This window comes from Amblyraja radiata, chromosome 1 (assembly GCF_010909765.2).
Source record: "Amblyraja radiata isolate CabotCenter1 chromosome 1, sAmbRad1.1.pri, whole genome shotgun sequence".
In the NCBI taxonomy this organism is placed as follows: Eukaryota; Metazoa; Chordata; class Chondrichthyes; order Rajiformes; family Rajidae; genus Amblyraja; species Amblyraja radiata.
The window spans coordinates 55,882,737-55,895,529 of record NC_045956.1 but is presented as its reverse complement, the minus strand read 5'-3'; the positions used below and the strand labels follow the sequence as shown (position 1 = coordinate 55,895,529).

General features: G+C 42.1%; 1 protein-coding gene across 1 annotated transcript in view; it reads left to right on the top strand.

Annotated features, from left to right (window-relative positions):
• LOC116974098 (probable E3 ubiquitin-protein ligase HERC4) overlaps positions 1-12,793 on the top strand; it is a 40,962-nt gene that overhangs the window by 4,758 nt on the left and 23,411 nt on the right. The window contains exons 3-8 of the mRNA XM_033022238.1: positions 2,077-2,136; positions 3,284-3,368; positions 5,067-5,256; positions 8,672-8,853; positions 9,251-9,337; positions 10,478-10,573. Coding sequence (XP_032878129.1) covers positions 2,077-2,136; positions 3,284-3,368; positions 5,067-5,256; positions 8,672-8,853; positions 9,251-9,337; positions 10,478-10,573 — 700 coding nt within the window. The remainder of the gene's footprint in view (positions 1-2,076; positions 2,137-3,283; positions 3,369-5,066; positions 5,257-8,671; positions 8,854-9,250; positions 9,338-10,477; positions 10,574-12,793) is intronic.

The window sequence follows — 12,793 nt, the reverse complement described above, 5'->3', positions numbered from 1 at the left end:
GCCCCTAAGGGAAGGAATTAGAGAAGGAAGTAAAGAAAGGAAATAAGACCCTAGAAAGAAAAGAAAAAAAGAAGAAAGGAAAAACAATCGCTCTATTGTAACACAAAACTCCGCAAAAAAGGATATACCAACCGTGTTTTTATTAAAAAATTATTTTATACCCCCCCGTTACCAGATCCTGGTACCCTTTATATTTTAACTTACTATTGCACCTTATGCTTGTAATAGTTCCGTAAAAGCAGACCACGTCTTTTGGAAGTGATCTGCTTTGCCTGCTAGGAGGAGTCTCATCTCTTCCAAGTGTAGTGTTTCAAACATGTTTGAAATCTACATTTTTATTGTTGGTACTGGAGCATTTTTCCAAAATTTGAGTATAAGCTTTTTTCCCATTATTAGTCCATAATTAAGTAAGTTCTTTTGAAACATATTTAATTCGGGGTTACCTTCCGATATTCCAAAAATGATCCATTCTGCTTTTGGTAGCAGTTTTGTTTTAAATAATTTTGTGAAGATTTCAAATATTTCGTTCCAGAATTTTTGAATTTTTATACAGAAAACAAAAGAGTGTGCTATGTTAGCTTCTTGTGACTGACATTTATCACAAATGGGTGAGACATTGGGGAAAAGTTTATTTATTTTAGTTTTTGAATAATATAATCTATGTAATGTTTTATATTGGATTAGAGTATGTTGTACGTTGATCGAGCATTTATGCACATATAGTAAGTGTTTAACCCAGCTCTCTTTTGAAATTTTTATAGCTAGTTCTTGTTCCCAGTCTCTTCTAATACTATCGGCTGTAGGTATTTCTATATTCAAAATAATATTATATAAGTATGATATTAGATTTGTTGATTCAGCCTTTATCTTCATGGCTTCATCCAATAAGTCTGGGGGCATGTTATGATAGTCTTTTGTGTATTTTTTCAGATAATCACGGGTTTGAAGATATTTGAAATATTGATTATTTTTCAAATTATATTTCAGTTGTAATTGTTGTAATGATAATAATTTTCCTGATTCATACAAGTCTCCGAGCGTTTTGATTCCCGTTCTTTCCCATTGTGTAAATGATTTATCTATAATTGAGGGTTTAAACGAAGGGTTTTTGGCAATTGGCATTAGAAGAGATAGATTTCTTAATTTTAAGTTCTGTTTTATTTGTTTCCAAGTTCTAATTGTACTATGTATCATTGGATTTTTATTATAATTTTTGTTATTCAAAATCATTGGTGAGAGGAGAGTCGCTCCAGTATTACATGGAGCGCAGTCCTCTCTCTCCATTAAAATCGAATCCACCTGCTGGGCAGAGTTGTCCAGCAGGTGAATCATATTTTTAATATTTACTGCCTAATTATAGTACATAAAGTTAGGGAGCGCTAGACCACCCATCTCTTTCGGTTTACTAAGGTGTGCTCTTTGTATTCTGTGGGGTTTATAATCCCATATAAAGTTTGTAATTTCTGAGTAATTTTTTGAAAAACTTTTTTGGAAGATATATTGGAATTGATTGAAATAGATATAGGATTTGTGGTAAAAAGATCAATTTTTATAGCATTTATTCGACCTATTAAAGACATCGGAAGCGTTTTCGTTTCACATAGCTCTATATGTGCCTGGTTCTTCTATGTCTTTATCTTTTTTAAGTATTAATGTAATCGTTGATTCTGCTAGTGTTTCAGGTAGGATTTGTTCTTTAAAAGCGTATGTATACATTTTCTGTAGACGTGGTGTAACTATGTCGGAAAAACATTTATAAAATTCATTACTGAATCCGTCTGGTCCTGGTGTTTTTCCATTCTTTAGTGTGTTTATTGTGTCTTCAATCTCTTTAGATATAATTTGTGCTCCCAGTTCCTCTTGGTCCTCTTGAGCTTTGTGTTTTGCTCAAGATCTTTCCTTCTCCTGCTTCCAGAGTCTCTACTAATCTTTGCAAATGACTGCAATTGACAGGAAATAAAATCACTTTTAGGAAGGGCAGTTTTAGATTTTTATTTGCTAGAGTTTTCTTTGCTATAATTTAGAGATCACAATATTAAACGAGCAATTGAACACTTTTTGTCTTTCCTATGATAGTGAAATTGATCTGATATTTTCTTCGCCATCCTGTCTTGTTGGGAGCTTCATCAAGCCAAGGTGAGTGGAATAAAATCTTCACAGTTTAATGAATGTGGATTTATTAAACAAACATCAATAAGCTGCAGATGTTGTAAATCCAATATAAAAATAGAGAATGCTGGAACAACTCAGCAGGTCAGGCAGCATTTCTGGGGAAAGAAGGAACAAATGTATCAGACGATAGAAGATGGGGTATCCTGGAAAGTTAATTCTCTCTCACTTTCCACAGATACTGCCAAGTATATCCAGAATTTTAATTTTAGTCTTCAATGTGTGAAAAAAGATAGTCATAAAAAGCTGGAGTAACTCAGCGGGTCAGGCAGCATCTCTGGAGAAAAGGAATAGGTGAATTTTTGGGTCAAGACCCTTCTTCAGACTGCGAGTCAGGGTTCAGGGAAACGAGAGATAGGAAAAAGTACATAGAACAAATGAATGAAAGGTATGCAAAAGGACAAATCAAAGCAAGCAAAAATAATCAAGGAAAGGTGGAGCCCACAATGACCCATTGTTGGCGGTGATACCGAGTGGATACAAATAATGTCTCAGCAGAATGACAGTGAAACTAATACAACGATTAGGGTGGGGAATGGATGGAGAGAGAGGGAATGAAAATGAGATACTGATCTTCAGATCATCCGAAAGATTGGTAAACTTACGTTAATTGCTTGGAGCATTGAATATAAAATTTAGAAAGTCACTTTACAGCTTTAAAATAATGTTTATTAACTGCATGCCCCACTATGGGAAAATACAGGTTTTTATTCATAACTGTAATAATAATTATTAATAACTGTATTAATAACTGTGATAATTGGGTAAAAACCCAGAAAGATCAAAAATAAAATTTTGTGTGTAACCATAATGCCACAAGTTTGGAGAACATTTAAAATATAAGAAATGGAATTCTAGATGGTTTATTTACCTGTATTGCAAAATATTATGTATGGGAAGGAACTGCAGATGCTGGTTTAAACCAAAGAAAGACACAAAAAGCTGGAGTAACTCAAACACCATCTCTGGAGAGAAGGAATAGGTGACGTTACGTGTCGAGATCGAAGAAGGGTCTTGACCCAAAACGTCACCTTTTCCTTATCTCCACAGGTGCTGTCTGGCCCTTGTAAAATATGTTGTGGATGTATGGTAAGTTTTAATCTTCACCTTACAGTGATGGAGACCAGTGCAATGTCGACTTGGAATCTGCCAGAGAAATATTTAAGAAGCTTACTGAGAAAGACTGGGTTGTCGATGAGGTAAACATTTGCAGCATTTCATTTGGGTGACTTGGTTATGATTTCACCGTATGAAAACTGGACATCCATAACCATGCAAAATACAGACCTGCGTTAACTATTTAATTCTCGCTATAATTTACAGGAAATCAGATTATTAGAATGCAGTCATTAAGCCGGATGGAGCTATTCATGTCATTAACCATTCATTTCAAATACTTTTTGTCACTGTGATGGTCAAAACATAAAGTGCTGGAGGGACTAACTGGGTCAAGCAACATCAGTGGAGGGAATGGACAGGTGACATTTTTGGTTGGGACCTTTCTTCAGACACTTCAGACAAGACACCTGTCCATTCTCTCATCAGAATAAGGAAATCATAGGGGAATCAAGAACCAGGGGACATAGTTTTAAGGTGAAGGGGGAAAGATTTAAGGGGTAACTTTTTTACACAAAGGGTGGTGGGTGTATCGCACAGGAGGCTATTTAGGCACGTACTATTGCAACATTTAAGAAACATTTAGACGGTTACATGGATAGGATAGCTTTAGAGGGATATCGGCCAACCACAGGCAGGTGGGACTAGTGTAGATGAGATATCTTGATCGGCGTAGGCCAGTTGGGCCAAAGGGCCTGTTTCCATATTGTAAACTCAATGACTATGATTATATGGCTCCATGCCTCTTATGAGATGAAAGTGGGACAACATAGAATCACTATGAATGTGACTGGTCAGCGTGTACAGTGGGCTGAAGGGCCTGTTTCCATGCTGTTTCTCTGAAACTAAATCTAAAACTATGCTGTTTGTTTGCAGTGTCATAAGTGATAGGAGCAGAATTAGGCCATTCAGCCCATGGCCTACTCCACCATTCAATCATGGCTGATCTATCACTCCATCCTAAACCCATTCTCCTGCCTTCTCCACATAACCCCGACACCCGAATTAATCAAGAATCTCTTTATCACTGCCTTAAAGGCATCTTTAACTTTCTCTGTATCCTGTAAAGCAGTTTACATTAAGGCTGTCTAACCTCTGTGATGGATTTATTTTGAAATATGGTGATTAATAGAGATGTATTTGATAAGCTCCAAGGACAGCATGTTGGTGCAGCAGTTAGTGTTGCCTCTAAGATTTATGGGATTCAGGTTCGATCCTGCCCTTGTAAGTTGTCCACACTCTTCCTATGACTGTATTTCAGTTGGCACTCCATTTTTCTTTTGCAGATCAGCGGCTAATTGGTTGCTTTCTGTAGGTTAGTGACAAAAGATTCAAAGATGAGTTGATGGGTCTGTGAGAGTTGTAACTTTATGAGACTCTGTGTGCTGAAGGGCCTGTCCTGCAATGTGCTGTACTGTGTTCTATGAAATAATAGAGGGGAAGTGAGACTGATGAAGTTGGGAAATGGTATGGTAATAAGTCGGGGTGGCACAGTGGCACGGTGGTAGAGCTGCTGCCTTACAGCACCAGATACCGAGGATCGATCCTGACTAGGGTGCTGTCTGTACAAAGTTTGTACGTTCTCCCTGTGACCACGTGGGTTTCCTCCCACATCCCAAAGACGTTCGGGTTTGAAGATTAATCTGCCTCTGTAAATTATCCCCAGTGTGTAAAATAAAACTAGTGTATGTGTGATTTCTGGTCGGAGTGGACTTGGTGGGCCAAAAGGCCTATTTCTGCGCTGTGACTAAAACTAAGGTCAAGAAGCATTTGTTTTACAGATAACGTCCGGCCTGGAATCAAAATTAATTCCAAACCTTGGGACGTCTTGCCAAGACGAAGAAGCTTTGATGATTTACCTGATTCTACCAGAGTGTTCTATAATGCAGAATGAGAATAACATCGACACATTGGTTGCCGGCTTTGTTAAAGCTCTCGCATGTCTGGATCCTGCCTCAAAAACTACACTGGGTAAGAGAGCCAAGTCAAGCCAGGCGGCACAGTGGTAGAGTTGCTGCCTTAAAGCCCCGGCTTCGATCCTGACTCTGGGTGCTGTCTGTACGGAGTTTACACTTTCTCCCTATGACCACTTGGGTTTTCTCCGGGTGCTATAATTTCCTCCCACACTCCAAAATCATACAGGTTTGTAGGTTAATTGACTTTGGTCGAAAAAATGTAAGTTGTCCCCGATGTGTAGGATAATGCTGGTTTATGGGGCGATCGTTGGTGGGCACAGACTCGGCCTGTTTCTGTGCTGAATCTCTAAAGTCAAGTCTGGAGTGAAGTGTGGCTCTTGTGCAGGCATTTACTGACGGAGATTGAAGCAGGTTGGAGAAATAAGCAGGAATTTCAAAGCTGCTCCATTGAATTGACCCTTATGTGAATGAAAAATCTGCAACTGTTTGATAAAGTGGGGATGATGTTCGGTCAGAAATGTTCTCTCAGTCTCTTGCATCTATGGGAAGAGATCACTGAGCCACCGACAGTTTTAAACCTTCACTGACCACAAGTGAGGTACCTGATGACTGGACGACAACTTTTTCCAAGAACTTTAAAATAGCTGAGTGGGACAAGATGAACTGCTTACTATCTATTGACAGGCCCAGCAAGTTGCAGCATATAAAAAGGGGAGGCATGCTCTTACAGAGCAACCTTATTGGAAGTGGAAGTGCAAAGATTGAGATCTAAGTGCAGAGGCTTTGACAAGGTGGTTCAGAGACAACAAGACAAGTCACGGTCTTTTCCTTTTCTCTCTAACAATCCAATACAACTTCAGCGGTAGAAAGGGCCATCAATGGAGTGGTATGTGACCTATAGGAGTCAATGTCCCTGACAAGTATGTTTGCATATGGGGCTTGTTCTTGTCAGACCATGGGAGATAGTCAGACTTTGCATGTCAGGCAGTTTGGATTGTTTTGGGTCTATGCATTACTTGAATTATAGATGTGTTTGGAGGGTGAGTTTTGGATTTAGGTTTATTATTCCCATGTGTACCGAGATACCATGGAAAGTCAGAATGTCCGAACCTGTGGTTCCTTTTATTCATTTCTAGTGATACAGCTTTGAAACAGGCCCATCAAGTCCGCACTGACCAACGATCACCTCGTACACTAGTTCTACCCTACACACTAGGGACATTTTGCAGAAGCCTATTAACCTACAAACCTACACGTCTTCGGAATGTGTGAGGAAACCAAAACACCCGAAGAAAACACACGCAGGTCACAGGGAGAGCCGAGAAACTACGTACAGACACAGCAGCGGTAGTCAGGACCGAACCCGGGTCTCTGGCATTGTAAGGCAGCAACTGTACCACTGCATCACTGAAACATAGAAAATAGGTGCAGGCAGGGGTCGGCCATTCGGCCCGTCTAGCCATCACTGCCATTCAATATGATCATGGCTGATCATCCTGAATCAATACCCCATTCCTGCTTTCTCCCCAAATCTCTTGATTCCATTAGCCACAAGAGCTATATCTAACTCTATCTTGAAAACATCCAGTGAATTGGCCTCCACTGCCTTCTGTGGCATAAAATTCCACAGATTCACATCTCTCTGGGCGGAAAAGTTTTTCCTCATCTCAGTCCTAAATGGTCTACCCCTTATTCTTAAACTGTGACCCCTGGTTCTGGACTCCCCCAACATGGGGAGCGTTTTTCCTCCATCTAGCCTGTCCAATCCCTTAAGAATTTTATGTTTCTATTAGATCCCCTCTAATCCTTCTAAATTCTAGTGAATATAAGCTCATTCCTTCATCATATGTCAATCCCGCCATCCCGGGAATTAACCTGGTGAACCTACGATGCGCTCCCTCAATAACAAGAATGTCCTTCCTCAAATTAGGAGACCAAAACTGCACATAATACCACAAGTGTGGTCGCACCCAGACCCTGTACAACTGTAGTAGGACCTCCTTGCGCCTATACTCAAATTATCTCGCTATGAAGGCCAACATACCATTAGCTTTCTGAGGAGTACTGAGGAGGATTACTGTTGCAACAACACATCGTCAGTTGGGTAAAGCTAACCAGTCACACGACAGATAGACACAGAAAGCTGGAGTAACTCAGAAGGTCAGACAGCATCTCCGGAGAAAAGGAATAGGTGACGTTTCGGGTCGAGACCCTTCTTCTGACCAAGCTCACATCTCACGACAGTCTAGACCCAGCTCGCATTCCCTACAAGTGGATGAGCAATCCAATGCTTAGTGAAGAAGCTGGAAAAGAGGTGGGGTGGAATAAAGTCTGGCAAGTAATAGGTAGAGACAGGTGAGTTGGGGGCAGGGGGGTGATTGGCAGTTGGGAGGACTTGGGCTGGAGATGAAAAGGAGACAAAAGCGTGTTGGATAATGAGAGAGGAGGAGTGAAATATAAAGCTAGAGGGAGGGTTATAGATGGATGGGGATGGTGGGGGGAAAGAGGAGGAAAGAATGGCGGTAACGGTTTTGCGGGATGGGGGAACAGGAAAGAAAGAGGTGGAAGGAGGGTTGGAAAACTCAATGATGTGGTTCACTATCTCTTCCTGAAGAAAACTGGTGGTGCCAGCAATGGCTGCCTCACCAACAGTCTGTCCTTACTTTCTTTGTGTTTTAATTGTGTGTTAAATGTATGTTTTTAGTGTTCTTCAGTTTGTTTTATGTGGGGGTGTTGGGGAAACTTTTTCTAATCTCTTACCACGACGGAGATGTGATGGGGTTTTTTTTCCGTATCGTTTCTCCGTCCACATTGCGTCCTAACATCGAGGAGTTTGCGGCCTTTGCTGGAGACTGACCGGGAGCTCCACCACGGGAGCTTGCGGACTTTAACATCACGGAGCCCGAGGTCTCTGGTCAGAGACCAACTTCGGGAATTCCAAGCCGCGGGGGTTTCGAATGCCCCGACGCGGGAGATTTGACCGCCCCGATGCAGAGGCTTTGAGTGCCGGCTGCGGGAGCTTTGATTGCGCCGACTGTGGATGGTTCGACTGCCCCGACCACGGGAGAAAAAGAGTAAGAAGATTAGACTTTTTTGCCTTCCATCACAGTGAGGAATGTGGGGAATCTGCTGTGGTGGATGTTTATGTTAACTTTTATGTATTTGTGTGTCTTATTGCTTTTTTTTTCGAATGGATGTATGGTAATTTGCATATTACTGAACCTTAATTGGTACATGTGACAATAAAGGGCCTATGAAAGCTTTGAAACCTTTAAATTCTGGCCTACCAGTGATGCCCTAAAGAATTATGTAATTATTGAAATCATCTAGATTCAACTCTTGCAGGAATGGTAGAGAAGGATGTTCCTGTCAATGATATTAATAATAATTATTGTATACATATTCCGTGAATATTCCTTGCCTTATTAATTTGAGAGTAGCCAATTATGTGTTTTTTTTTTAACCATTAGGAAAATACTGGTCGACCCTGAAATCATCCAACCTGAATGTACTTGTCCAGATGATTAGGACTCTGTTGAGCAACCGGATTAAAGAGCTTAATTTATTGCTACTGCGGGACCAGCAGCTCCAGTTTCACCAATGTCCAATTGTTCTAAAAGAGGTTCTGGACGTACTGGAGTTGGTTTATGAAGTAAGTCATACAAAATGGTTATAAATAGAGCAAAACTTTAGACTTTAGAGATACAATGCGGAAACAGGCCCTTCAGCCCACCAAGTCTGCACCGACCAGCGATCACCCCGATACACTAGCCCTGTCCTAAACACTAGGGGCAATTTAGAATCTGTACCGAAGCCAATTAACCTACAAAGCTGCACGTCTTTGGAGTGTGGGAGGAAACTGGAGCACCCACAGGAAATGTAAAAACTTGTACACACAGGATTTGGGATCGAAGGTGAGTCTCTGGCACTGTAAGGGTGCAACTACCACTGTGCCGTCCCTAAATAGAGCAGAGGTGTATAATTTTAGACACCAGCTAAAGCATAAAACAGGTGTCACAATTTTTCTTTTTGTCTGTATTTCACCTTAGGCAAATAGCAAGTCAGAATATGGCATTCCAGTGAGCAAATTCTACATCAGTCTTGACGGCCTGTTTCCACTTGTAGGAAACCCACTGGTAAGTTTCGAACAACATCCGCTGATCTGCCAGTCCCTGAATTAAGACTGAAGTTTGTGCTTGCTTCATAGTTATTGCCGGCAATTTCTCTGCCGCTGCGCTGTGGTACTATCATGCTGCCGTCTTACGTTTGATGCTTTATTTGTCATGCACACGAGTGCGGTGAGGTACAGGTGCAATAAAAAATCTTGCTCGGAGCGGTAACATAGGCACATAAACTCGGATCAACCCACAAAAACACAATGTGCATATAATACACATAACATTTCTCTTAGAAAGAAAATTAGAAACACAAGGTAGACAAAAATGCTGGAGAAACTCAACGGGTGAGGCAGCATCTATGGAGTGAAGGAATAGACAACGTTTCGGGTCGAGACCCTTCTTCACCCAAAACGTCGCCCATTCCTTCGCTCCAAAGATGCTGCCTCACCCGCTGAGTTTCTCCAGCATTTTTGTCTGCCTTCAATTTTTCCAGCATCTGTAGTTCTTTCTTAAACAAGACTAAAAAGACAAGTCATGCAAAAAAAAACATTATTAGAAGAAAGTCCATAGTGGTGCAAGAGGTGTTCCAAAGTGTTCTCTTTTCAAGATGGGATTAGGGCTATGTGGGTCAGTTCAAGAACCGGATAGTTGCAGGAAAGTAGTTGTTCCTGCAACTTAAGATACTGAAATGTTTGCCCTTATGAGAAGAGGCAAACTCATGCCTTCTTCTGACTGATACTATTGGGCAGTGGCCACAGAAGCCTGAAGCAGCCCAAGTTTGATCCTGACCTCTGGTGCATTCGGGGTGCAGTTCGCAAGGTCTCCCTGGGAGCATGTGGGTTTCCACCAGGCACTCCAGTTTCTTCCCACATCCAAAAAACATGCTGGTTCACAGGTCAGTCAAACACTGTCAAGTGCCCCTAATGCTGGCAGTTGACAGGCACGTGAGGAGGGATCATTTACAGGGAAATGGGTTTGATGGGATTGTTCAGAGATGGCATGGACTCTCCATTAAGACCTATCTGACAGCATCTCCCTCACAGCACACGTTCAATGGGCCAAATGGCTTTCTACTAGTTTGCAGGGAAGTGCCATCTGTGAATATTACAATAATACTTCTGCTTTTTTTTTACCTTACATGGCAATCACCTGGAAAAGCCTGAAATTGCACAGTTTTTTCTCTCGTATCCATTCACCCTTGATCTATCTGCCAAGGTTCGGATGATTTACATTGATTCACATATGAGGAGAGAGGTAAAGAATTTTATCATTATCATTATCATCATCATTATCATCCTTTTATTGTCATCATGCAAAGCAACAATTGTACAGTGCAAAATGAGAAGACGTTTCCCAGGGAATACCGGAGCATCGCACATAAAAACTTAAACATTTCACACGCATAAATAAAAAACAATCCAGTTCCTGATAAAAACAGTACGAATAGTTTTTAAAAGTGCAGGTAAAAAAAGCAACATTAAAATACAAGTAACAAAACAAAACAAAAAAACCCCCAAAAAACAGTCATAAAATGTCCAGGGCAGCTGATTTAAGTGGCCTGAGCCAGTGCCAGAGTTATTACTCTGTGCCAGTTATTAAATTGTCATTGCAAAATCAGCAGAATCAGGTGGAGTGACTGTTTAGCAGCCTCACAGCCTGTTGAAGGAAGATGTTTAGCAGTCTGGTTGTCCAGGCTTTGATGCTGCGGTATCTCTTTCCTGATGGCAGGAGATCTAGATGTGTGTGGAGTGGGTGCAGTCTGTCCTTTGCTATGCTCAGTGCTTTTTTCAGGCAGCGGCTCTGGAACAGTTGTACCGAGGGTAGCAAGACGCCAATGATCCTCTCTGCTCCCCTCACTACCCTCTGCAGAGTCTTCCTGTCTGAGCAGTTACAGTTGGAGTACCACGTGTTCATGCAGTACGTGAGTACAGACTCCACCGTGCCCCTGTAAAAAGTCCTGAGGATGTTGGTGGGAAGTGAGGCCTGTTTGAGTTTCCTCAGGTAGTGCAGTCGCTGATGGGCCCGTTTGACAATCCCAGTGATGTTCCTGGACCAGGTGAGACTGTCTGTGATCTGCACTCCGAGGAACTTTATGCTCTCCACCGTGGTGCCACTGATGTTGAGGGGTGTGTGTTTGGGCTGCGACCTCCTGAAGTCGACAATCATCTCCATTGTTTTGTCTACATTTAATTCTTAATTGTTGTTGCCGCACCAGTCCACTAGTTGTTTCACTTCCTCCCTGTACATTGTTTCATCCTCTCCACTGATGAGTCCCGCCACTGTGGTGTCATCTGCGAATTTTATAATCCTGTTGTCCCTGAATCTAGCAGCACAGTCATGTGTGAGCAGTGTGAACAACACCTCAGGCTCAGCGTGATCGAGCCTGAGGTGTTCTTGCCAACACGGACTGACTGCGGTCTCTCTGTCAGAAAGTCCAGGATCCAGTGACACAGGGAGGTGTTGAGGCCCAGCAGGGTTAGTTTCCCCACAAGTCTCTGTGGGATGATGGTGTTAAAGGCTGAGCTGAAGTCAATGTACAGGATTCTGGCGTAGGTGTTTTTGTTTTCCAGATGAGTGAGTACTGTGTGCAGCGTAGTAGAGATGGCATCTTCTGTAGAACGTTTGGGGCGATGGGTATGGCGCAAAATCTATGATTTTGAAGTGATTTAAGATTCTCTGCCTCGGTGTCTTCCTCAAAGATGCTCCTCAAAACCTATCTCTTTGTCCAAGATTATGGCCATCAGCACTAGTACAGTCATAGTTATACCGCATGCAAACAGGCCGTTTGGCCCAACACATCCATGACCAACAAAATGTGCATCTAAGCTAGTCCCATTTGCTCACATTTGGTCTATCTATATTACTAAAAGTCTGATCTTGACCGCTTTTGGCTCGCTGTGGTGTGATTTCCGAGAGAATGCCACCACCTACGGCCGTCATTTTTGGTCACCTCGCTCAGAGCCCCCCTCCGCCTTCCGGAACCGGAGTATTTTTCCCATCGATGAAAAATCAGAGAAATATTAATGTTTTAAAACAATTCCCCATTCTCTCTGCTGCCCCCGCTGGCGGCAGGGGGGTGGGACTATATAACCCGGAAGTGTAGTCCCTCACTCAGTCTCTGCCAGACCCAGGAAGCGGGAGGGTCACGGCTCTCTGAGCTGCGAAAAACACTGAACGCACGTCTACTCCACGGTGAGTCCTCTCGATGCGGCTGTAAGGTGACTGCTGCCCAATTGTTTGCCTCGCCTTTTTAACGAGTTTGTGTTCACAAAATGAATTTTGGTTGTCGGGTGGCTGCTGCCCAATTGTTTGCCTCGCCTTTTTAACGAGTTTGTGTTCACAAAATGAATTTTGGTTGTCGGGTGGCTGCTGCCCAACTGTTTGCCTTTGTGGCTTTTAAAATCGTTGCCAGCCCCAGAATCCATTCGGCTAGTATAAACAAAGTCTATACTAGCCCTCTGGAAACCAGTACCT